Genomic DNA, 25118 nt, shown 5'->3' with positions numbered 1-25118 from the left:
CCATTTTATTCAAGTGATATTTTCTCATTGAATAGTTGTTTTTTATATATGTATATAAAAAAGATTTTCAATTATTATTATTGAATAATAAAGACTACCTCCCCAATTTATTTAATTTAATGCATAACGCTACCCTGGACCAGTGGGTGCAGTGACATGTGTCCGCCACTAGAGGACAGTGAAGCGTTCGTTCCTGCTGTTTGTGCCTGTGAGTCCTGGCTGAGGGCACAGTGGACCGGCTACAGCAGCCACTCCGTGTGTCATGAAGAAAGATGGCAGCTGTTGTTGAGAGTGTTGTCAAACTGTAAGTGCTGCACTTTTTCTGTCTAACGCACACCTGAGCAGGTGACCCACACTCCGCGGCTTTCTCTGCCTCCGTGCCCGTATCTTAGTTGACGTTAGCCCGGCGTCGCTGTGACGAACACGGCGTTATTAGCCTGCGGTTGTTCTTCCACATCCTGTCATGGAAGTGTTAAGTTGATCAGAAACAACGCAGTCTGTGGAGCAGAGCAGCCCGTCCTCCGGCTTCATGCTGTTATCGTGGACACATTACGGACATTTGTGTCGTTTGCGGTCGATTTTCTGTGTTGGAATGTACGTCGGTGGAGTACAGCGGCTAGCAGCTAACAAGCTAATGAGGGTTTAGTTGCGTTAAGTTGGAAAGACATCCACAGATTCGATTCCTTTTTAACATCGATATCTCACGATTAAAATGTGTAACACGCACATCCTTCACATCTATGTATTTAGTGTAACTGAAAGAACACAGAACAGAGCCGTTTTGTTTTTTTATTTAAAGTCTGACTGATGAGCTAAAAAAGATACATTGATGTTAATAAGCTCTAGAGCTAAGTGAGCAGGGACCGTCTACAAAGTGCAACACCGACAGGAAATGTACATTCCAACAATAAAATCAATCAATAAATCATGTGAAATACTTTTTTTTTTTTAACAATGCTGAACATACCACAACAGCTATTCTAGGAGTAAATGCTTTTGGGACATTTTAATGATAAAATAAGATTTATTACTTTTGTACTTATTTATCAATATAATTTCAATAAATCACCCTAGTACTTTTAAAAACGTAGACATTCTTTATTTAGTCTACCTCTATTACAGAAAAAAAAATGATTTGATTGATTTTTTATGAATTTTAATTAGTATATACAGATGTTGTAAATAGCAATAAAAAATAATTAAATAAAAAATCACTGTAGTACCTTACAACAGAGCCTTAATTACATGACCCTCTCATGGTTAATACAGCAAATGTTGTTATAAAACTTTCTGAGTTTTGATGAATTTCTTTTAGTAAATTATAATTGGGTTTAAATCAGTTTTACTTCATCCCACTCCATTTTCGGGCATTTTAACAGAATGCATTTCCTTTTTTTTTAGTACAACTTTTTGTATTTGTTTTATTGTCTAGCTTGAAATAATTAAAATGAAGAAATAAAGAGCTGCTTTGACATTTAGCATTAGCTCAGCCGCTTCAGTAAAACTAATGTCAATGTGGTTTTTCAGAGAAATGCTCCAGGACGTGATCATCACAAGACAAATTGTTTTCCACTCGTGATTTACTCAATATTTGAGTTTTGTTTTTTCAACAAGATATTTTTTGTCATAAAAAGCTGAAACAAGACAGTATTTTTTTTTTTAGGATCAGCCAAAAATGGATGGTTAATCAGGGTTTTTTATTATTGTGAAAATGTTTGTTTTTTTTTTTTTTTTTAATTGAAAGTTTTTTTCTTTATTTAAAATATTTTATTGTTTGTTTGAATAATAAATATACAAATGTACTACCCATAATATGTCCCAAATACAAAAAAGATGAATAAAATTAAAAAAAGAAACTTTTCAATCAAAAAAAGTTTACTTAAATAAATAAAACGGTTTTAAACAAACAAAAAAAAGTTTTCAAATGCAATTATTTGTCTTAATTTTTTATTTTTTTTTTGCATTTGAACACTTTTTTGTTTGATTTAAAAAAAAATGTAATTGAAAAGGTGAAGTTAATTCTTTAATTGATTTTTTTTTTCAAATTGAAAGTTTTTTTCTTTCAATTCAATTCAACTTTATTTATATTTTAATCTTTGATTAAAATATAATTGTTTTTGAGTGAATAATAAAGATACAAATGTACCATACATAATAAGCCTGGGTATCGCCAACGTAAATTAGTAAATATCCATTCCTTACCTCTTGTCTCATTGTACTGTGTATGTACTGCGTTATTTGTGTATCATGTAGATATATATGTTCATCATGTCTTGTGTGTTGCAATAAAAAAACATATTTGGCGCCAATCAATCGATATATTGTCATATCGATATTTTGACACACTTCTAATCCACAATATGGTCCAAATACAAAAAATTAATCTTAAATAAAAAAAAAAAAACCTTTTCAATAAAAAACTTTATTTTAATTAGAAAAAAATAATTTTAATAAAAAAAAAATAATTTTAATTAAAAAAAAAATATTTTAATAATAAAAAAAATATTTTAATAATAAAAAAAACATTTTAATAAAAAAAAATCAAACGAAGAAGAAAGTGTTCAGAGGCAATTATTTGGATCTCAATTTTTTTTGTTTTTTTTTTAACACTTTTTGTTTGAATATCACATATTTTTTTTTTTGTTTTTTTTTTAAATGTTTTTCTTTTATTGAAGTGATTTTTTTTAATTGAATTTTTTTTTTTTGATTGAAAATGTTTTTTTTTTTTAATTGTAGTTAATGCTTTGATTGAATAATAGACTCCATAAGAGTAGGAATGGAAGGGGACTAGTTTCCCCCCATACTGCAGCGCTGCACTTCTAAAACTATTAAGTTCTTATTTTGTTAAAGAAACTCTCCTGTGTGTTTTTGGTTTGTTGGGCCATTCCCTGGTTTCTGTGATTTGTAAAGCTGTGTCTGTGGTTCTGTGTTGCCAGGTTGGGAGAGCAGTGCTACAGAGATGCTTTGGAGCAGTGTCACAACTACAACGCGCGGCTGTGTGCGGAGAGGAGCGTCCGGATGCCCTTCCTGGACTCGCAGACGGGCGTGGCTCAGAGCAACTGTTACATCTGGATGGAGAAGAGACACAGAGGACCAGGTGAGCCCTGCACTGTGAACCTGGATTAACATATCCTGGCTTTATCATTTTAAATTCTGAATTAGTTATTCTGAATTAAAATATTTGGAATTAAATTGTTCTGATTCGTGTTTACATGGAAATAATAATTCTGAATTGAGGTTTAGATGGTTTATTTGACTTTATTCTACTCTGCTTTAGGTCTGGGGGTTGGGAAATGTTCTGATTGGACAGGGAGAGAACGTGACGTATCACATCTTTCGGGAAAAACACACAACAAACCTATTCTTTTTAGCTACAACATAGAAAACCACATAACTGTTTTCACCTTTATAATGATTGTAGTTTTGAAGCAGCAGCCCCCCTCACTAAACTGGCCATATCTCAAAACTAAATTACAATTATGTTTTCAATTACCCATATTCGATTACAGTGACCAGCATTTTTTCCAATTACAATTATTTCTTTATCCTCAGAAAGTCAACTATAATTACTTTCTCAATTACTAAAGTTCAACTACAATTAATCACAATTACTGAGTCTGAAATAAATAATCTAATAAAAGTTAACCTTCATATTGTGTTAGCTTTCTGCTAGCATCTCTTATGCTAACAGGTCCTAAATCAGCTGTCAAATACACTAAAAACAATTAAATTATGAAACAAATTTTTTTCCTATCTATTGGTTTCCTTGTTAGGCTTCCTAATCAATGAAAATATAGGTTTTAATATAGTATTTGTGGGCTCCTGAGCCTTTTTGTGTCAGTATACCCCTCCATTTAATAATTTTAAATGGTAAAATGTGGGAAAGCATATTTTAATAACTTAACTATAAATATGTAGAACTGTAACATGGTTCCACAGTTTTGTGTTAAATTATAATTGCCAGTTACATTTACAAAGTAAATTATCTGAACTCAATTATAATTTAATTACGCTTACAACAGAAACAGATTTTTTAAATCCCAATTATAATTACGCCATAATTGTAATTAATTATCAGTTACACGAGTACAGTTATAATTAACCTCAACCCTGGATCAAACTAAAAAGGTACAGCGTGACAGCACGTGTTTTATTAATCTATTTTTCTACAGTTAGTGACGTTTATTATGAATAATGAAGTCAGTCTTTGTACCAAAATCTGTTGTAAGTGGAATGTTTAATGCAGGTTTGGGGTCAGTTATAATTGTATTTGCGTAATTGATAATTAATTACAATTATGGCTTGATTATAATTGAAAGTTAAAAAATATGTTGCTGTCATAATCGTAATTGAATTGTAATTTAGTTTAGATAATTTACTTTGTAATTGTAATTGCCATGAAAATTCCATAAAAAATATCAATTATAATTTAACGCTAAACTGGGGGAACCATGTTACAGCTCTATGTACAGTTCTACACATAATAAAAAAAAAATATTGTAATTTAATTTTAATTGTAAAAAATGCTGCTCACTGTAATTGAACATGGATAATTGAAGACGGAATTGTAACTGAAATATGTAATTGAGCCCAACCCTGGTTTATTGTAATGTCTGCTGTATCTCAGGTTTGGCTCCAGGACAGCTCTACACCTACCCATCCAGGAGGTGGAGGAAGAAACGGAGATCTCATCCCTCAGACGATCCACGCCTCATCTTTCCTCCTGTGAAGTCAGGTATCCAAACAGCTCCCAGCTAAGCCCCGCCTACTCGCTATGCGATCACTCTGTGAGACAGATTAAGGATTAGATTTTCACTTAGAGCACGAGTAAAAAAACATTAATGCAATCAGGGCGTCTAATTTTTTATTATTGATTATTTTTGAACACATAGATCAGTGGTTCTCAACCTTTTTCAGCCCGCGATCCCCAAAATAAAGGTCCCAGAGAGCAGGGACCCCCACTGTAGCTGAAGGTGGTTGAACATTGAACACAGACATGAACATTGAAGAACAGTCATGTGGAGACAGGACCATCTATAAGGGGGAATAAAGGGGAGAGATTTTTGGGGTCCATTCATAAAGTCAGTAAAATGATGGTCCATTGTTCTATGAATCTGTGATAACCACATTTATTTATTCATCTGAATAATATCCACTGTTATCCAGGAACATTTATTATTATTATTATAGTCATCTTAAAGATGGAAATCATGGTTTTAATCAGAACTAAAATTGGTTAAAAGTGACCAAAAATGGTAAAAAAGGTGGTGAAATGGGATTTTAAAAACCACAGTTTAGTTAAACGAGGAGGAACAATTAGCTTAAACTGGCAAATAATGGGTATGACAAATTGTGAATGTGGGTAAATCAGCAAAAAATAAGCATGAAATATGGTGAAAAGAGGTCAAAAGTGACAATAATGGGTCAACATATGTGATATTAGGTGGAAAAAGTGGTGGAAAGGGTTTATAAGTGCTGAAAATGTTTTATTGTCAGAAATATGCAGAAAAGGGATTGAAATGTGATGGAGAAGTCTCAGAATGTAGCAAAAATACATTAAAAAGACTAAAAATATGGCAAGAAAAAGTGATGAAAATAGGGCATGTTTGGTGTAGTTGCAGAAAAAGGGTAAAAATAAGCAAAAATGGGCTGAAATTGTTCAGAAAATATTCTTAGTTTCTTGAAGGAATCTGGTGAGCCCCTCTCAGTGTCTCGCGAGGGTAGAATTTGAGTTTGTTGCTAATATGTGTGTGTTTGTGTCTCCTGATCTTTGCAGAGCTGGATTTAGGCCTGAAGAAGGATTCTCTGCTGTCATCTGACGGCAGCAGCCTGGAGGCTCTGCTGAAGGCCGAGACGCTGGACAAACGCATGACTGCGGACCCCCGAGGGTCTGAGGAGGACTCCAACCAGAGTGACTACACCGGGACCCTGAATCCAGCTACTCGTGTTAGAAAGGTCTGCTTCCTGCACTGAAATGCAGAGGTGACAAGTAACAAAGTACAAATACTTTGTTACTGTACTTAAGTAGTGTTTCCTGGTATTTATACTTTACTTCACTATTTATTTTTTGACGAGTTTTAACTTGCACGCCATACTTTTTTTAAACAAATACCTGTACTTTCTAGAGCTGCAACTATCGATTATTTTCATAATCAATTAATCGGTAAAAGTTAAGTTAAATAAAGCACTTTTAAACCCTGCTTAAAATTATTAAATTTAAATGAAAAGTGTCTCTCACGCACAAACGCACGCTCGCGCACACAATACACACACATACTTGTGCGAGCACACACCAACACTCGTCGTGCGTGCACACACAAACACTTTGCGCACACACAAATGCACGCATACAAACACTCATGGTGCGTGCATGCGTGCACAAACACTTGTGGTCACGCACACACACCCGTGCGCGTACACAACAAACAGTCGTGCGCGCGCACAAACACGCACGGTGCAACAAATCGTTAATTACATTTGTTGCCAATGCTTTTAATAGTCGATTTTTATCGATTTTATCAATTCGTTGTTGCAGCCTTAGTACTTTCTACTCCTTACATTTTAAAAATGAGCTACGTTACTTTTAAAACCTTTGAAGATGACTTCACAACATAAAAAGACGCAAAATTTTGGTAGTTTGAGCGTTTTTCTGTTAAGCAGGTCCCTTAGTTTTAGGGTTAAAATTTTCAAGTTTTTAAAAATGATCTGAGTTTTATTGAGCATTTGCGCTTTTTTTTTTTCTTGAAACATTTTATTTACAAATTGTTTCTATGTACCAGTTTTCAACAAGTTCTTAAAAAAAATAAAAGATGGAATTTGCCAGTTTAAAAACCCTGTCTTATTATTGAAGGGACATTTGTTTTACTTTTTTTTTTATTTAAGTACATTTAGTAGCATGCACTTTTTTTTTAACTTTTACTTAAGTAAGGGAGCAACTTCAATACGTTTATTTTTACCAGAGTCATTTTTTATACAAGTATCTATACTTTTACTTGAGTACTGAAGCCGAGTACTTTTGCCACCTCTGGTGAAATGAGGTGCGACGCGTGTTCAAACGTCACATTAAACGATTCTTCTTGTCGTAGAGGGTCGTTGAGCCTGACGATTTCCTGGATGACCTGGACGACGAGGACTACGAAGAGGACACGCCCAAACGGAGAGGGAAGGGCAAGGGAAAGGTAAAAATGTCCCTCGAGCATAGCAGCACTGCTCATCAGGCTGCAGCAGGCGCTCACGCATGTGGACTGTGCAGGGCCGCGGAGTGGGCAGCAGCAGGAAGAAGCTGGACACGTCCACGCTGGAGGACAAAGACAAGCCGTACGCCTGTGACAGTAGGTCCCACTGGGCACAAGATAATAGAGATGCTGTCAGCTCTTCTTTCTCTGTGTGCTGCTCTTACATTCTGATCAATCTTTTTACACACATTGTAGGGCGTCCAATTTTCCATTTCAAAATGTCCCAAATTTCTATCACGTCCGCAACTAGTGACACTTTTCTCTTCATGATTCACTCAGTGCCATTGATGTATCATAACGTCAATGACGTTTTTTCACGGAAGTTGCTAGGATTCACTGTGACAGAGTTTTACTGTGAATATAAGGCTTCGCTGTTGATGTAGTGACTATTGTCATAGTACAAAATATTCTGTGGGTCTTTAAAAATCAGTCAAAATGCTCTAAAACGGCTAGCACTGAGGGGGTAACCGTTCTGAAAATGGCTGATGCTGAATGAGTTAACTGGCTGTTAAACTTCCTGAAATCGTAGCAAATAGGGTCAACCCTAGAACAGTGTTCTAGCAAAACGCGTCTACATCTGGCCTTTTTTACGTTGTTTTGTATGTTTTGAGTAAATTCCGATTTATTTTGGTTTTTATATTATTTTCTGTTTGGTTTTTGATCATCAATGTTGTGTATTGTGTTCTGATCCATTTTTTGTATATATCATCTTGCGATGGTTTTCCCTTTTTGTCCTTTTTTTTTTTTTAAAAATTAACAATTAAAAACACCACAAACCAGTCACATATTTAACGGTGTACTATTAGACTATTTAACAAACACGGTATGGTTGGTTTACATTCAAATATCACGTCCCAGGAGCTCTGTCATAAAGATTGTGAGTGAAGAAAGTAGCGTAGTCTATGCTCATGTGTTGAAAGGATCTGAAACAATCAGGCCCGTAAAAGTATTGGGCACTGACGGGGGTACGCCATGGCACTAAAAATAGAAATATTTAACAAACGAAAGAATTTTATAATGTTTATTTGTAGTTCAAAATGATAATAATGAGGATGGAAATGATGTTGGTGAGAGCATGAACTGAAAATACAAGAGTCAATCTTGGTCCCACACCAGGTGGGAGATGAACATAAATAATAACAATTATAGAAATAAGTCTATTCAGGAGGCACTAAATCAGGGGTCAAAGTTAGAGGGGTTTGATCTCAGGTCGCCACAGATTTTATGCGGGAAAACAAGTAATTTCTACATTATTGTGCCCAAGTTTGCACTTCTACATATACTGTACATAAAATACAAAATATGTAAGAAACTGACAATATCCAAGCAGTAAGTGACAGGTTACATAATAAAGAATATCTCTGTCATATTCAGTAGCGAAAAAGAGACTTTGTAGCCATTTAATCACACATTTCCAGTGAAAAGTAGCATCTAAATGTCCTAAAACATGCACACGAGGCATTTCCATGTCATGTTGAGGCCTGATTTTAAAGAGAGAGAACTAAAATAATTTATCTGTGGTTTTTTTCCATCTGTTTTCTGCATTGATGGGAAATGAAAGAGTTGTTGGTGTTGATAGATGATGTCTGTGTGTGTGTCGGGGCTTTAAGTCTCTTTTCTTCTCCTTTCTTGTCTCCTTCTCTTCTCTCTTTCAGATACTTTCAAACAAAAGCATAATTCAAAACCTTCTGAAAGAGGTATATATACTTCTTTTCATTCCTGCTTTGTTCTTCCTGTTTGCTGTCGTTTTTCCTTCCTGTTCCTTATGTTTTTAGGAAGATCATTCAGTTGTTTGAGAAATAGATGTTTATTTATTTGTCCTGATTTTTATCACATCCTCCCTGTTGGACCATCTCAGCTTTGGTGGTAAAACTTTTGAGGCGCTCTAAAACACATTAACACTTCTCGTTCAGACCACAGTGAAAGCCTGTTTCCGCCACTAAAAAATGGCAAGTCATAATTATGAGTTAGTAAAGTCATAATTATTAGTTGTCATAATTATGAGAATGTGAGAAAATTATGTTTAATGTAAATTTGCTAAGAAACCACAAAGATGTGAAAGAATAATTTTGTAATAAAAACTTATTAATGTATTTCTATTATTTTCTACACTATGTACCATGAGTTGAATTCTGAGAACTAAATAAACAGTCAAAATATGTGTTGAATGAATTATTATTCAAAGTGTCATTAAGAATGGTAACAATCAGTGTCAGTAGACTGCTACTTGTGCTCAGTTTGTATCTCATAATTATGATGTTCTATCTCATAATTATGACTTTCCATCTCAATATTATGACTTTCTATCTCATAATTATGACTTTCTGTGGTGAAACAGGCTTCCAGTGAAAGCAGCTTTGGAGCCGTTTGAGGAAATTAAAAATAGAGAAGAGAAAGAAGCAATCTCATGACAAACATCACGCCAAGAACAAAATGACTACAAACTAACCCCCCCCCCACCTCTGCATTAATCAATACTCAGATCAGTCATTATTCTAAATGCTGAGCCTGACATAAATGTGGAATAACTCTGTATTTTCTCTTTTAATGCTTTGTAAATTAAAGCTCCATATTTCTTAATAATCAAAGGTGTTTCATTTTGCACTTGATTATATTTTGTTTTCTGTGTTTGACATTTCAACTGTGACTTTGTCAGTCTATTCACAATTAATACGCTATTGATAAAACAGTATTTTTTTAATAATAAAAAAACAATCTCACTAAGACCTGTAGCTAGTATTTATTAAATGACATCATGGGATAATGTATGATAATATAAGATACGCAGCATTGTCTGTGCCTCACAGTTTGATTTCAGGATCATTTGTGGTATTTTTATTTTTATTCCCGTGTGTGTGCGTTGCAGTCTGTGGGAAGCGCTACAAGAACCGCCCTGGTCTGAGCTACCACTACACCCACTCCCACCTGGCAGAGGAGGAGGGCGAGGAGAGGGAGGTCAGGGAGCCTGTGCTGCCTCTGCCTGAAGAACCAAAGAGTAGGAAGGAGATGATGGTTCTGATCTCTCTGCGTCCATGCTGCTGTGACCTTTGACCTGTGGCTCTTCTCTCCTCTTGCTCTGCAGCCACTAAGAAAGGTCCCGATGGCCTCGCCCTGCCTAATAATTACTGTGACTTCTGTCTGGGAGACTCCAAAACCAATCACAAGACCGGCCAATCAGAGCAGCTGGTCTCCTGCTCCGACTGTGGACGATCAGGTAGAAACGGCAGCGCACACACGTTTATTAGGGTCTGAGCACCAAAGTGGTGCCATGGCACTATTGTTTCTGTATGGATTTTATACTATTCTTTAATCGCCTTTCCGGGTGTGCAAATTCATGAAATTTGGCAGTACGGTATAGTTTCGTGTAGTTTTTTGATGCAATTTCAGGACTCGTTAGCGCCACCTAGAGTTTGTAGTTTTTCACTGATTTGAACTAGCTGGATGGCATTCAGTAGGTATATGCAGTGGACCAAGACTAGCAAAAATGTCATTTGGACCTATAACCTAAATTCAACAGGAAGTCTGCAATTTTGAATTTAGCATGCCAATTTTAGCACTTTTTCTAAATTTCTGGCCAAACCCTCAGTCTTGAAAAGCAAACTCCTCCTACAGTGTTCATAATTTCTTTGTTGTCATTTGGAACCAGTGTTCTGCGCAGTAGGGTCATGTGAGAGAAGCCCTGGTAACGCCCCGCCCATTTACTGTACTGCCCTGATGACTTACGCAGCCCAGTTACGCCAAGAACATAAATATCTTTCCCGCTGGAAATTCTACCAACGTCTTGTTCAGATGATCAGATCATAGATGTTAGTACTAAACCACCATATATTTACACTCAAATATCTAGTTAAATGGCGTCTCTGCTTTCCTTCACGACGTAACTGATATTCACAAAGAGAGCTACGCAAGATCCGCGGCTGTCAATCATCGTCATATATGACGTGAAATCCCATTTTTCAACCTCAAATTATTTATTTAAAACAAACTTCACAGAAAAATGAGCACTTGAACACATTGTAGGGTGATAATAACTCATGATCACAGCAGAGTTTAGCTTTGGAAAAAAAATATGTGACAAGTATTTTAACTTTACAGTTTGACCCACATCCCATCTGTTATCATTGAGGAGGCGGGGTTTATAAGTAAGTAAGTAGTTTATTTATAAAGTGCTTTATGCAGATAAAATCACGAAGTGCTGTACAGAGTTGTGGTAAAAGTACAAGTGCAACACAATAGAATAATAAAACAAGAGTGCATAAATATCATAAGAACAGCAACATTAAAGGATAAATAAAAATTAAAATCCAGTAACTAAAAGCTTTACTGTAAAGTGTAGTCTTCAGCAGTTTTTTTAAAAGTGACCACACAGTTGAGCTCCCTGAGAGACTGGTGCAGGTTATTCCAGAGTCTGGGAGCTACAGCCTGGAACACCAGGTCTCCTCTGGTTTTAAATTTAGTTTTTGGGGTCTTTAGGAGACCCTGACCTGAAGACCGAAGGCATCGCCCTGATGAGTAGGGGCACAAGAAGTCCGAGATATATTTAGGGGCCTGACCATGTAATGCTCGGAACGTGAGAACTAATATTTTATATTCTATGCGAAACTTAACTGGAAGCCAGTGCAGAGTAGAAAGAATGGTGGTGATGTGGGATGTTCTAGAAGCACCAGTTAAAAGTCTGGCAGCAGCGTTCTGAACGATCTGGAGTCTGTTTAGGGTCGACTTATTAAAACAAGTAAAAACAGAATTACAGTAGTCAATACGAGATGATATAAATGCATGTATGACCAGTTCCAGATCTGATTTTGATAAAAGATGCCTCACTTTAGAGATATTTCTCAGGTGGTAAAAACAGTTTTTAGTTTATGATCTATACTGCAGCCAGTCAGCAGGGGGAGCTCTAAAAATAAAAGCTTCACTCCACTAGGGAGCTTGTCCTGTCTATTCTTTTTGATTTTTTTTGGTTTTGACCTGGTTTTGCCAGGGAGTGCCAAATGTTCGTGATCACACTCCAACCAACCTATGCACTCTTAGAACTGTGTTCAGATGTTTTAGACACAACACCATAACCAGCTGAGCTGAGGAGAAAGAGACAAAAAGCCTCAGAATACCTGGATACAGGCTGTCACAGACACTTTCTTCTTCTGCTTTTTCTGTGAAAGATTACTACAATTTCTTCGGGTTTATTTTTTTCTTGCGTGAAGACCTCTGGCACCCCCCAGCGGAGGCACGGCCCGTAATCCCCCATTTTAGAGCATAAGTACATTTTATGAAACATAATCGTTTTCACCAGCACCACACAGATGTTCACTGGAGACAGATGCCTCACTCCACAACCAGACCTCATGCCGTGGTAGGAAGGAGTCGCCTCGTGCCTCGACGAGTGTGGCAGGGGCAAGTGCCCGTTATCACTGCTTACAGTTTTAATTATATTTATTTTGAGGGTGACATTTATTAACATTCAGAATTAGAATAATGATCAATCAGAGCATTAACAGGAAACAACAAAGGGTTTGATCTGATTTTTGGAGCCTTTCTGTCCCTTTTTTTGCTGATTGTGTATGTTTCTGTTGTCTTTGTGCATTTCTGGAGTAATTATGTGTATTTTGTGTTCCTTTCTTGTATTTTTGCTGTCTGTCTATTTTTCTGTATATTTTTAATGTAATTTTGTTTATTTTTTTAATGGTCGTTTTGTGAACCTTTGGATTCATTTTGAGTGTTGTTGTTTTTTTTTTAAAATAATGTTTTTAGAAACGTTTTGTATAGTTTTCTTTCATTTTGTGTATTTTTGTTCACGTTTTTGTGTATTTTAGTATGCTTTTGGAGTAATTTTGTTTATTTTTGCATGTTTTTGGAGTGTTTTTTTGTGTATTTTTCCTGTTTTTTTTAGCGTTCTTCCATAATATGGCAACAGTAATGATGATGATGATTGTTTGCTTCGCTGCAGGCCATCCATCCTGTCTGCAGTTCACTCCTGTCATGATGGCTGCTGTGAAGACTTACCGATGGCAGTGCATAGAGTGCAAGTGCTGCAACATGTGCGGCACGTCAGAGAACGACGTGAGTTGGGCTGCAGACGATGACTGTGTTAATGGAGATGAGGTGTGTGATGATGTGTGGATTTGTCTCCTGTAGGATCAGCTGCTGTTCTGTGACGACTGTGATCGAGGATATCACATGTACTGTCTCAATCCTCCCATGGCTGAACCTCCAGAAGGTATGTGTGCTTTACTCCTACGCATCAGAGTGTTATTGGATGACTCAAGTCCAGACGTCTTAAAAGGAATGAGTTAAACCATTCGTTACCAACCTTTTTTACATTCTGACTCCATTTTTAATCAAGAATTTTCTTCTGAACATACCTTTTGATCATGTTTGTTATACTGTATTATAATTACAGAGTAGCCAGGATTAGTGACAAGTTGTGCCAGCTTAGAATTTTCTTTTTCATGCATTTCATTATTATTATTATTATTATTAATTCGATTTTTATTTGACAAAGTGAAAGTACAGAAAACAGTTCTTTAGGATTAGTTTTAATTTGAAACAGAATAATAATGAAAAAAAAATATGAAAATGTATTTTTACTCAGTTTAAAAAATAAAAAAACTAGACATTTCAAGTGACCCTACGTGGGGTCCCAACCCCAAGGTTGGAAAACACTGAAGTACCCCCTTTGTTGACTAACATTTTGCCCAGAAATCTGTGAAACTATAGATCATAATGATGGAGTGAATGAGTGATAAAAAACATTTTAAAGAATCTCATTTTGTAAATAAGTGAATAAAACAGTATTTAGTGGCTCCTGAATATAGATTTATTTCTATAGTTTTTATCATTTCTGGTCAGACTCATCTCCCTGTATTTTTCTCTCATGTGGTGTGTTTTTGTTGTTGTTTTGTGTTATTTTTATTATTCAGTATTTTTTCCTCTAGTGTGTTTTTGTTTTGTTGGTTGCTGGTAATATTTAGTATTGATTATCATTTTTAACATAATATAATAAACATTATGAAACCATATATTTTTAATCCTTTAATTTTTATATTATTATCTTTCAAGTAGTGCCATTGCGTACCCCTAGGGGTACACGTACCCCCATTAGAGAAGCACTGGGTTAAACTAAACTAATCCACTTACATTGTGTTAAAGAAATACAAACGATTATAAAAAGAAAAAACTGCTGGAGACCAATTTTAATTTTATTGACTAAAGATTTTTGTCGACTACAGTTTTTTAAAGTGACATTAATTAGACTAATTATAATAATAATAGTATTTTTTTTTAAACTTGTGAAAGAAAACTATATCAAAGTTCATTGATATTTTCATCAACTAATAAAAACTAAACAGTAATATCAACCTGCTTAATGCTAACTACATATATTTATTTGACTAAAACTCTAATTTTTTGCAACTTTTTTCTTATTTGTTTTTAAACAATTGTAAAATTAGAAGTAAGAAACAAAATAAATCAATTGAAAGAAAAGAAAAATAAAATTCCTGGGGCTCTAACGTCTAATTATTTATTTTTTTTTACCAAAATCTAAATCTAAAAATGAATCTAAATTTTCTGTTAAAATTAACCCTGCTGAGGGGATTATTTCTTTTAATCAGATGAAGACACACTGTCGCCTCAAGTATCATTAAATCAAAGATAATTTACTTTGAAAAAAAAAAGGTAATAGTTTGAAATTTCCTCTAAGTTGAATTTTAGTCAAAAACACTGACTAAATGACGAAAGCTGAAGAGGATCATTTATAGTGTCAGCCTCCCAGATCAATAAATCAAAGGCTGAAATTTCTGCTTTAAATTTTGTTTTGATCTCCACTGGAAACGCTCTCTTATTGACGTTTGGTGCATTGCATTGTGGGATATGGAGTCCTGTAAACGGATGTTTAGAAGTGTTTTTACTTCATTCTTACTGAGTTTTCATGTGTTTGACCCAAAAAACTGACAAGGTTTCACTGACAGGTACAGCAAAAATAATGGTGGATGTTTATTTTGGGGTTTACACAGAAAGATCAGAATCTGGCCGAAATTAAATCCTCGTTTTAATCAGAAATAAAATGAGTTAAAAGTGACCAAAAGGTGGTGAAATGGGATTTTAAAAACAACAGAAATTGGTTAAAATTAGCAAGATAGAGTGGGCAAAAACAGGCATTCAAAGTGTCAATATTGGAACAATTAGTTTAAACTGGCAAATAATGGGCAGGGCATATCGTGAATGTGGTTAAATTGGCACAAAATAAGCATGAAATATGGTTAAAAGTGAAAGAAATGGGTCAACATATGTGACATTAAATGGATAAAGTGGAGGAAAAAGTTTATAAGTGCTGAATTTGTCTTGAAGTGGAAAAAAATGTTGAGAAAAGACTTCGAAATGTGATTTATGAAGTGTCAGAAATGGGAGTAAAGTAGCAAAAATGCAGTAAAAGGAGCCAAAAGATATATGGTGATGAAAATAGGTTAAAATATGGAAAGTTTGATGTAGTTGCAGAAAAGGATAAAAATAAGCAAAAATGGGCTGAAATTGTTAAAAAAAATATATATATTCCTATTTTCTTCTGGCGACCCCTATCAGTGTCTTGCGACCACAAATTGGGTCTTGACCCCTGAGGTTGAGAACCTCTGCTGTAGATGATATACAGTATAGAAGTGTTTTTACTTCATTCTTGCTGTGATTTCTTGTGTTTGCGCCAAAAACTCTGACAAAGTAACGGAAAAAATGAAGGAAAAACACTTCTATGCATCCGTCTACACTACAGGACTCCACATCCCACAATGCAATGCTCAGCTCGTTCCTTTCCAGTGTGAGACTAACTCTGTTGTGTTGTCCTCTCTCTCTCTCTCTTTCAGGGAGCTGGAGCTGTCATCTATGTCTGGACCTTCTTAAAGACAAAGCCTCCATATATCAGAACGCCCCGCCCTCGTGATGGCTGCTCCGCCCCTTTAACCCCACACACACACACACACTCTTTTTCAGACGAACCACAAACTTTTCACCATGGATTAGTTTTGAAAAGGGAAATATCATCCAACACGACTGTTACCATTCTGTGGTCCCACCTCATCATATTCTGTTTCCTCCGTCACTTTTTGTCCAACACTCTACAACATGTGTCAAACTCGTGGCCCGGGGGCCAAATCCGGCCCGCAGTGAAAAGTTAAAATTACAGAGAAAACCTGAATTATTGTGTAAATGAAACCTAACAAATCCTGGGGTTTATATCAGATGATTTGTCATTTTTAATGTCAAACTGATAAAAAAAAAACTTAAAAATTCTTAAAAAAACCCCTCAATTTTCATCAAAACATTACGTCAAATCTAGGAAATTTAAAGTGAAGACCCTGTTGGGACCGATATCTAACACTTATTGTTTGGATATTGTTGGTTTCTTACATATTTTGTATTTTATGTACACGTTTAATTGTAAACTAAAGCATAAAAATGTTGAAATTACTCATTTTCCCAGAATAAAATCTGTGGCCCCCTTGAGATCAAACTGGTTCGTATTTGGCCCCTGAGCTAAAATGAGTTTGACATTCGTGATTGTAGGAAATCTACAATAACAGCGTTTATTATTCCGCTTTCACACACATTTACACTCTAAACAAAGTGACGGTCCTGCCTTAGCAGAAATAAAATAGCATGACAGTGCTTGCTTTTAGTCTAAGAGAGATTTTATTATATTTATACATTTCTATGGTATCAAAGAGTGTAAATAAAAGGAGAACAGAAGAGTCTTAGCATCGCTTCATTACATGACAAAAAAAAGCATGTTTAATTTTATGACCCAACACACAAACAGAACTATTGAGTGATTATCATCTTTTTTGTATCTGGGCCATATATTATGGGTAAAAAGGGCACAAAATTACACAGAATGAAAACCAATCTGAGCATTAACAAACACTTTTTGTAATTTTGTTGCTAATGTAACCTTCAAATCATATACAATCACATTTTTGTCGCTCCTGTTGTGATTAAAGTTCCCCATCTCTGCATTAATATTATTGTAAGCAAATTATTTACCTGTCATATTTTAAACCTACAGTTTTTCATACCACATTTCCTCACCTTGTGTTTGGAAATCTGTGATGAATTCCTCTAGTTACTCCTGTTCTCCTAGTATCTGTTTCTCAAAGGTTTTAATGTCATTAACAAACATCTCCAAACTGACCGCACACCATCCTTCATTCAGATCACATCCTCTAATCGTACTCTTCTTCAGCTGTGGAAGCTGCTTTTTCCTGAAATTGTGATGGAATGTTTTACCGTATGAAATAAAATACTAGCAAAACTCATCTGCTGACTGCACTCATTGTTCATTGTCTTAATCAAACCAAGTCGGAGGGAGGGGGATAAAGCTATAAAAACTACTGCAAATATAATGCACATACTTAAACAGGGCGAAGAAAGCAGTAAGGCATAAAAAATGACAAAAAACAAAAATCGGCCAAAATCAAAAGTAAGGCTATAGCAAGGCTTTTTTTTAAAAAAATTTAAAAAAAAAAAAAATTGAGTTAGGACCATCATTAGACCCTAAAAACTACTGCAAATATAATGCACATACTTAAACAGGGCAAAGAAAGCAGTAAGGTACAAAAAATGACAAAAAACTAAAATCACCCAAAATCAAAAGTAAGGCTATAACAAGGCTTTTTTTTTTCTCAAAAATTTCAAAAAAAAAAAAAATTGAGTTAGGACCATCATTAGACCCTAAAAACTACTGCAAATATAATACACATAATTAAACAGGGCAAAGAAAGCAGTAAGGTACAAAAAATGACAAAAAACTAAAATCACCCAAAATCAAAACTAAGGCTTTAACAAGGCTTTTTTTTTTCGAAAATTTCAAAAAAAAAAAAATTGAGTTAGGACCATCATTAGACTCTAAAAACTACTGCAAATATAATGCACATACTTAAACAGGGCAAAGAAAGCAGTAAGGCATAAAAAATGACAAAAAACAAAAATCGGCCAAAATCAAAAGTAAGGCTATAACAAGGCTTTTTTTTCCCGAAAATTTCAAAAAAAAAAAAATTGAGTTAGGACCATCATTAGACCCTAAAAACTACTGCAAATATAATGCACATACTTAAACAGGGCAAAGAAAGCAGTAAGGCATAAAAAATGACAAAAAACAAAAATCACCCAAAATCAAAAGTAAGGCTAAAACAAGGCTTTTTTTTCCAAAAATTTCAAAAAAAAAAAAATTGAGTTAGGACCATCATTAGACCCTAAAAACTACTGCAAATATAATGCACATACCTAAAACAGGGCTAAGAAAGCAGTAAGACATAAAAAATGACAAAAAACCAAAATCGTCCAAAATCAAAAGTAAGGCTATAACAAGGCTTTTTTTTTCGAAAATTTCAAAAAAAAAAAAATTGAGTTAGGACCATCATTAGACTCTAAAAACTACTGCAAATATAATGCACATACTTAAACAGGGCAAAGAAAGCAGTAAGGCACAAAAAATGACAAAAGACTAAAATCGCCGAAAATAAAAAAGTAAGGCTATAGCAAGGCTTTTTTTTTCAAAAATTAAAAAAAAAAAAAAAATTCAGTTAGGACCATCATTAGACCCTAAAAACTACTGCAAATATAATGCACATACTTAAACAGGGCGAAGAAAGCAGTAAGGCATAAAAAATGACAAAAAACAAAAATCGGCCAAAATCAAAAGTAAGGCTATAACAAGGCTTTTTTTTCGAAAATTTCAAAAAAAAAAAAATTGAGTTAGGACCATCATTAGACCCTAAAAACTACTGCAAATATAATGCACATACTTAAACAGGGCAAAGAAAGCAGTAAGGCATAAAAAATGACAAAAAACTAAAATCACCCAAAATCAAAAGTAAGGCTATAGCAAGGCTTTTTTTTTTCAAAAATTTCAAAAAAAAAAAAATTGAGTTAGGACCATCATTAGACCCTAAAAACTACTGCAAATATAATGCACATACTTAAACAGGGCAAAGAAAGCAGTAAGGTAAAAAAAATGACAAAAACTAAAATCGGCCAAAATCAAAAGTAAGGCTATAGCAAGGCTTTTTTTTTCAAAAAATTAAAAAAAAAAAAAAATTGAGTTAGTACCATCATTAGACCCTAAAAACTACTGCAAATATAATGCACATACTTAAACAGGGCAAAGAAAGCAGTAAGGCACAAAAAATGACAAAAAAACTAAAATCGGCCACAATCAAAAGTAAGGCTATAGCAAGGCTTTTTTTTCAAAAATTAAAAAAAAAAAAAAATTGAGTTAGGACCATCATTAGACTCTAAAAACTACTGCAAATATAATGCACATACTTAAACAGGGCGAAGAAAGCAGTAAGGCATAAAAAATGACAAAAAACTAAAATCACCCAAAATCAAAAGTAAGGCTATAGCAAGGCTTTTTTTTTTCAAAAATTTCAAAAAAAAAAAAATTGAGTTAGGACCATCATTAGACCCTAAAAACTACTGCAAATATAATGCACATACTTAAACAGGGCAAAGAAAGCAGTAAGGTACAAAAAATGACAAAAAACTAAAATCACCCAAAATCAAAAGTAAGGCTATAACAAGGCTTTTTTTTTCGAAAATTTCAAAAAAAAAAAAGATTGAGTTAGGACCATCATTAGACCCTAAAAACTACTGCAAATATAATGCACATACTTAAACAGGGCAAAGAAAGCAGTAAGGCATAAAAAATGACAAAAAACTAAAATCACCCAAAATCAAAAGTAAGGCTATAACAAGGCTTTTTTTTTCCAAAAATTTCAAAAAAAAAAAAATTGAGTTAGGACCATCATTAGACCCTAAAAACTACTGCAAATATAATGCACATACTTAAACAGGGCTAAGAAAGCAGTAAGACATAAAAAATGACAAAAAACCAAAATCGTCCAAAATCAAAAGTAAGGCTATAACAAGGCTTTTTTTTTTCGAAAATTTCAAAAAAAAAAAAATTGAGTTAGGACCATCATTAGACTCTAAAAACTACTGCAAATATAATGCACATACTTAAACAGGGCGAAGAAAGCAGTAAGGCATAAAAAATGACAAAAAACTAAAATCGCCGAAAATAAAAAAGAAAGGCTATAGCAAGGCTTTTTTTTTCAAAAATTTCAAAAAAAAAAAAATTGAGTTAGTACCATCATTAGACCCTAAAAACTACTGCAAATATAATACACATAATTAAACAGGGCAAAGAAAGCAGTAAGGTACAAAAAATGACAAAAAACTAAAATCACCCAAAATCAAAAGTAAGGCTTTAACAAGGCTTTTTTTTTTCGAAAATTTCAAAAAAAAAAAAATTGAGTTAGTACCATCATTAGACCCTAAAAACTACTGCAAATATAATACACATAATTAAACAGGGCAAAGAAAGCAGTAAGGTACAAAAAATGACAAAAAACTAAAATCACCCAAAATCAAAAGTAAGGCTTTAACAAGGCTTTTTTTTTTCGAAAATTTCAAAAAAAAAAAAATTGAGTTAGGACCATCATTAGACTCTAAAAACTACTGCAAATATAATGCACATACTTAAACAGGGCAAAGAAAGCAGTAAGGCATAAAAAATGACAAAAAACAAAAATCGGCCAAAATCAAAAGTAAGGCTATAACAAGGCTTTTTTTTCCCGAAAATTTCAAAAAAAAAAAATTGAGTTAGGACCATCATTAGACCCTAAAAACTACTGCAAATATAATGCACATACTTAAACAGGGCAAAGAAAGCAGTAAGGCATAAAAAATGACAAAAAACAAAAATCACCCAAAATCAAAAGTAAGGCTATAGCAAGGCTTTTTTTTTTAAAAAATTTAAAAAAAAAAAAAATTGAGTTAGGACCATCATTAGACTCTAAAAACTACTGCAAATATAATGCACATACTTAAACAGGGCGAAGAAAGCAGTAAGGCATAAAAAATGACAAAAAACAAAAATCGGCCAAAATCAAAAGTAAGGCTATAGCAAGGCTTTTTTTTTCAAAAATTAAAAAAAAAAAAAAAAATTGAGTTAGGACCATCATTAGACTCTAAAAACTACTGCAAATATAATGCACATACTTAAACAGGGCAAAGAAAGGAGTAAGGCATAAAAAATGACAAAAAACTAAAATCGGCCAAAATCAAAAGTAAGGCTATAGCAAGGCTTTTTTTTTCAAAAATTAAAAAAAAAAAAAAATTGAGTTAGGACCATCATTAGACCCTAAAAACTACTGCAAATATAATGCACATACTTAAACAGGGCTAAGAAAGCAGTAAGGTACAAAAAATGACAAAAAACAAAAATCACCCAAAATCAAAAGTAAGGCTATAACAAGGCTTTTTTTTCCCAAAAATTTCAAAAAAAAAAAATTGAGTTAGGACCATCATTAGACCCTAAAAACTACTGCAAATATAATGCACATACTTAAACAGGGCAAAGAAAGCAGTAAGGCATAAAAAATGACAAAAAACTAAAATCGGCCAAAATCAAAAGTAAGGCTATAGCAAGGCTTTTTTTTAAAAAAATTTCAAAAAAAAAAAAATTGAGTTAGGACCATCATTAGACCCTAAAAACTACTGCAAATATAATGCACATACTTAAACAGGGCAAAGAAAGCAGTAAGGTACAAAAAATGACAAAAAACTAAAATCACCCAAAATCAAAAGTAAGGCTATAACAAGGCTTTTTTTTTCAAAAATTTCAAAAAAAAAAAAATTGAGTTAGGACCATCATTAGACCCTAAAAACTACTGCAAATATAATGCACATACTTAAACAGGGCAAAGAAAGCAGTAAGGCATAAAAAATGACAAAAAACAAAAATCACCCAAAATCAAAAGTAAGGCTATAACAAGGCTTTTTTTTCCAAAAATTTCAAAAAAAAAAAAATTGAGTTAGGACCATCATTAGACCCTAAAAACTACTGCAAATATAATGCACATACCTAAAACAGGGCTAAGAAAGCAGTAAGACATAAAAAATGACAAAAAACCAAAATCGTCCAAAATCAAAAGTAAGGCTATAACAAGGCTTTTTTTTTCGAAAATTTCAAAAAAAAAAAAATTGAGTTAGGACCATCATTAGACTCTAAAAACTACTGCAAATATAATGCACATACTTAAACAGGGCAAAGAAAGCAGTAAGGCACAAAAAATGACAAAAGACTAAAATCGCCGAAAATAAAAAAGTAAGGCTATAGCAAGGCTTTTTTTTTCAAAAATTATAAAAAAAAAAAAAAATTCAGTTAGGACCATCATTAGACCCTAAAAACTACTGCAAATATAATGCACATACTTAAACAGGGCGAAGAAAGCAGTAAGGCATAAAAAATGACAAAAAACAAAAATCGGCCAAAATGAAAAGTAAGGCTATAACAAGGCTTTTTTTTCGAAAATTTCAAAAAAAAAAAAATTGAGTTAGGACCATCATTAGACCCTAAAAACTACTGCAAATATAATGCACATACTTAAACAGGGCAAAGAAAGCAGTAAGGCATAAAAAATGACAAAAAACTAAAATCACCCAAAATCAAAAGTAAGGCTATAGCAAGGCTTTTTTTTTTCAAAAATTTCAAAAAAAAAAAAAATTGAGTTAGGACCATCATTAGACCCTAAAAACTACTGCAAATATAATGCACATACTTAAACAGGGCAAAGAAAGCAGTAAGGTAAAAAAAATGACAAAAACTAAAATCGGCCAAAATCAAAAGTAAGGCTATAGCAAGGCTTTTTTTTTCAAAAATTAAAAAAAAAAAAAAAATTGAGTTAGTACCATCATTAGACCCTAAAAACTACTGCAAATATAATGCACATACTTAAACAGGGCAAAGAAAGCAGTAAGGCACAAAAAATGACAAAAAACTAAAATCGGCCACAATCAAAAGTAAGGCTATAGCAAGGCTTTTTTTTTCAAAAATTAAAAAAAAAAAAAAAATTGAGTTAGGACCATCATTAGACTCTAAAAACTACTGCAAATATAATGCACATACTTAAACAGGGCGAAGAAAGCAGTAAGGCATAAAAAATGACAAAAAACTAAAATCACCCAAAATCAAAAGTAAGGCTATAGCAAGGCTTTTTTTTTTCAAAAATTTCAAAAAAAAAAAAATTGAGTTAGGACCATCATTAGACCCTAAAAACTACTGCAAATATAATGCACATACTTAAACAGGGCAAAGAAAGCAGTAAGGTACAAAAAATGACAAAAAACTAAAATCACCCAAAATCAAAAGTAAGGCTATAACAAGGCTTTTTTTTTCGAAAATTTCAAAAAAAAAAAAGATTGAGTTAGGACCATCATTAGACCCTAAAAACTACTGCAAATATAATGCACATACTTAAACAGGGCAAAGAAAGCAGTAAGGCATAAAAAATGACAAAAAACTAAAATCACCCAAAATCAAAAGTAAGGCTATAACAAGGCTTTTTTTTCCAAAAATTTCAAAAAAAAAAAAATTGAGTTAGGACCATCATTAGACCCTAAAAACTACTGCAAATATAATGCACATACTTAAACAGGGCTAAGAAAGCAGTAAGACATAAAAAATGACAAAAAACCAAAATCGTCCAAAATCAAAAGTAAGGCTATAACAAGGCTTTTTTTTTTCAAAAATTTCAAAAAAAAAAAAATTGAGTTAGGACCATCATTAGACTCTAAAAACTACTGCAAATATAATGCACATACTTAAACAGGGCGAAGAAAGCAGTAAGGCATAAAAAATGACAAAAAACTAAAATCGCCGAAAATAAAAAAGAAAGGCTATAGCAAGGCTTTTTTTTTCAAAAATTTCAAAAAAAAAAAATTGAGTTAGTACCATCATTAGACCCTAAAAACTACTGCAAATATAATACACATAATTAAACAGGGCAAAGAAAGCAGTAAGGTACAAAAAATGACAAAAAACTAAAATCACCCAAAATCAAAAGTAAGGCTTTAACAAGGCTTTTTTTTTTTCGAAAATTTCAAAAAAAAAAAAATTGAGTTAGTACCATCATTAGACCCTAAAAACTACTGCAAATATAATACACATAATTAAACAGGGCAAAGAAAGCAGTAAGGTACAAAAAATGACAAAAAACTAAAATCACCCAAAATCAAAAGTAAGGCTTTAACAAGGCTTTTTTTTTCGAAAATTTCAAAAAAAAAAAAATTGAGTTAGGACCATCATTAGACTCTAAAAACTACTGCAAATATAATGCACATACTTAAACAGGGCAAAGAAAGCAGTAAGGCATAAAAAATGACAAAAAACAAAAATCGGCCAAAATCAAAAGTAAGGCTATAACAAGGCTTTTTTTTCCCGAAAATTTCAAAAAAAAAAAAATTGAGTTAGGACCATCATTAGACCCTAAAAACTACTGCAAATATAATGCACATACTTAAACAGGGCAAAGAAAGCAGTAAGGCATAAAACATGACAAAAACAAAAATCACCCAAAATCAAAAGTAAGGCTAAAACAAGGCTTTTTTTTCCAAAAATTTCAAAAAAAAAAAAATTGAGTTAGGACCATCATTAGACCCTAAAAACTACTGCAAATATAATGCACATACCTAAAACAGGGCTAAGAAAGCAGTAAGACATAAAAAATGACAAAAACCAAAATCGACCAAAATCAAAAGTAAGGCTATAACAAGGCTTTTTTTTTCGAAAATTTCAAAAAAAAAAAAATTGAGTTAGGACCATCATTAGACTCTAAAAACTACTGCAAATATAATGCACATACTTAAACAGGGCAAAGAAAGCAGTAAGGCACAAAAAATGACAAAAAACTAAAATCGCCGAAAAAAAAAAAGTAAGGCTATATATAGCAAGGCTTTTTTTTTCAAAAATTAAAAAAAAAAAAAAAATTCAGTTAGGACCATCATTAGACCCTAAAAACTACTGCAAATATATGCACATACGTAAACAGGGCG

At 33.4% G+C, this 25118-nt stretch overlaps 1 protein-coding gene across 2 annotated transcripts; it reads left to right on the top strand.

Moving 5' to 3' along the window:
• The first annotated feature begins 175 nt into the window (after positions 1 to 175).
• dpf2 (double PHD fingers 2) lies at positions 176 to 17097 on the top strand. 2 transcript variants are annotated; one of them, XM_028467269.1, is made up of 12 exons: positions 176 to 304; positions 2937 to 3097; positions 4628 to 4735; positions 5777 to 5955; positions 7086 to 7178; positions 7253 to 7331; positions 8891 to 8932; positions 10102 to 10230; positions 10318 to 10449; positions 13180 to 13292; positions 13368 to 13449; positions 16088 to 17097. In XM_028467269.1, exons 1-12 carry the CDS (start codon positions 273 to 275, stop codon positions 16162 to 16164), a joined length of 1227 nt encoding a protein of 408 aa, XP_028323070.1. In that variant the 5' UTR covers positions 176 to 272; the 3' UTR covers positions 16165 to 17097. The 2 variants fall into 2 exon arrangements, with proteins under 2 accessions (XP_028323070.1, XP_028323071.1); XM_028467270.1 differs by lacking the exon at positions 8891 to 8932.
• Positions 17098 to 25118: the final 8021 nt, after the last annotated feature.

The sequence above is a fragment of the Gouania willdenowi genome, chromosome 14 (genome assembly GCF_900634775.1).
Source record: "Gouania willdenowi chromosome 14, fGouWil2.1, whole genome shotgun sequence".
In the NCBI taxonomy this organism is placed as follows: domain Eukaryota; kingdom Metazoa; phylum Chordata; class Actinopteri; order Blenniiformes; family Gobiesocidae; genus Gouania; species Gouania willdenowi.
This window is presented reverse-complemented; position numbering and strand designations above follow the sequence as displayed.

Excerpts from the sequence above, each read along its gene's own strand:
- dpf2 (XM_028467269.1), top strand. The coding sequence starts at position 273 with ATGGCAGCTGTTGTTGAGAGTGTTGTCAAACT. Across the intron at positions 305-2,936 it reads GTTGAGAGTGTTGTCAAACT|GTTGGGAGAGCAGTGCTACA; the intron begins GTAAGTGCTGCA and ends CTGTGTTGCCAG. Across the intron at positions 13,293-13,367 it reads GCGGCACGTCAGAGAACGAC|GATCAGCTGCTGTTCTGTGA; the intron begins GTGAGTTGGGCT and ends TGTCTCCTGTAG.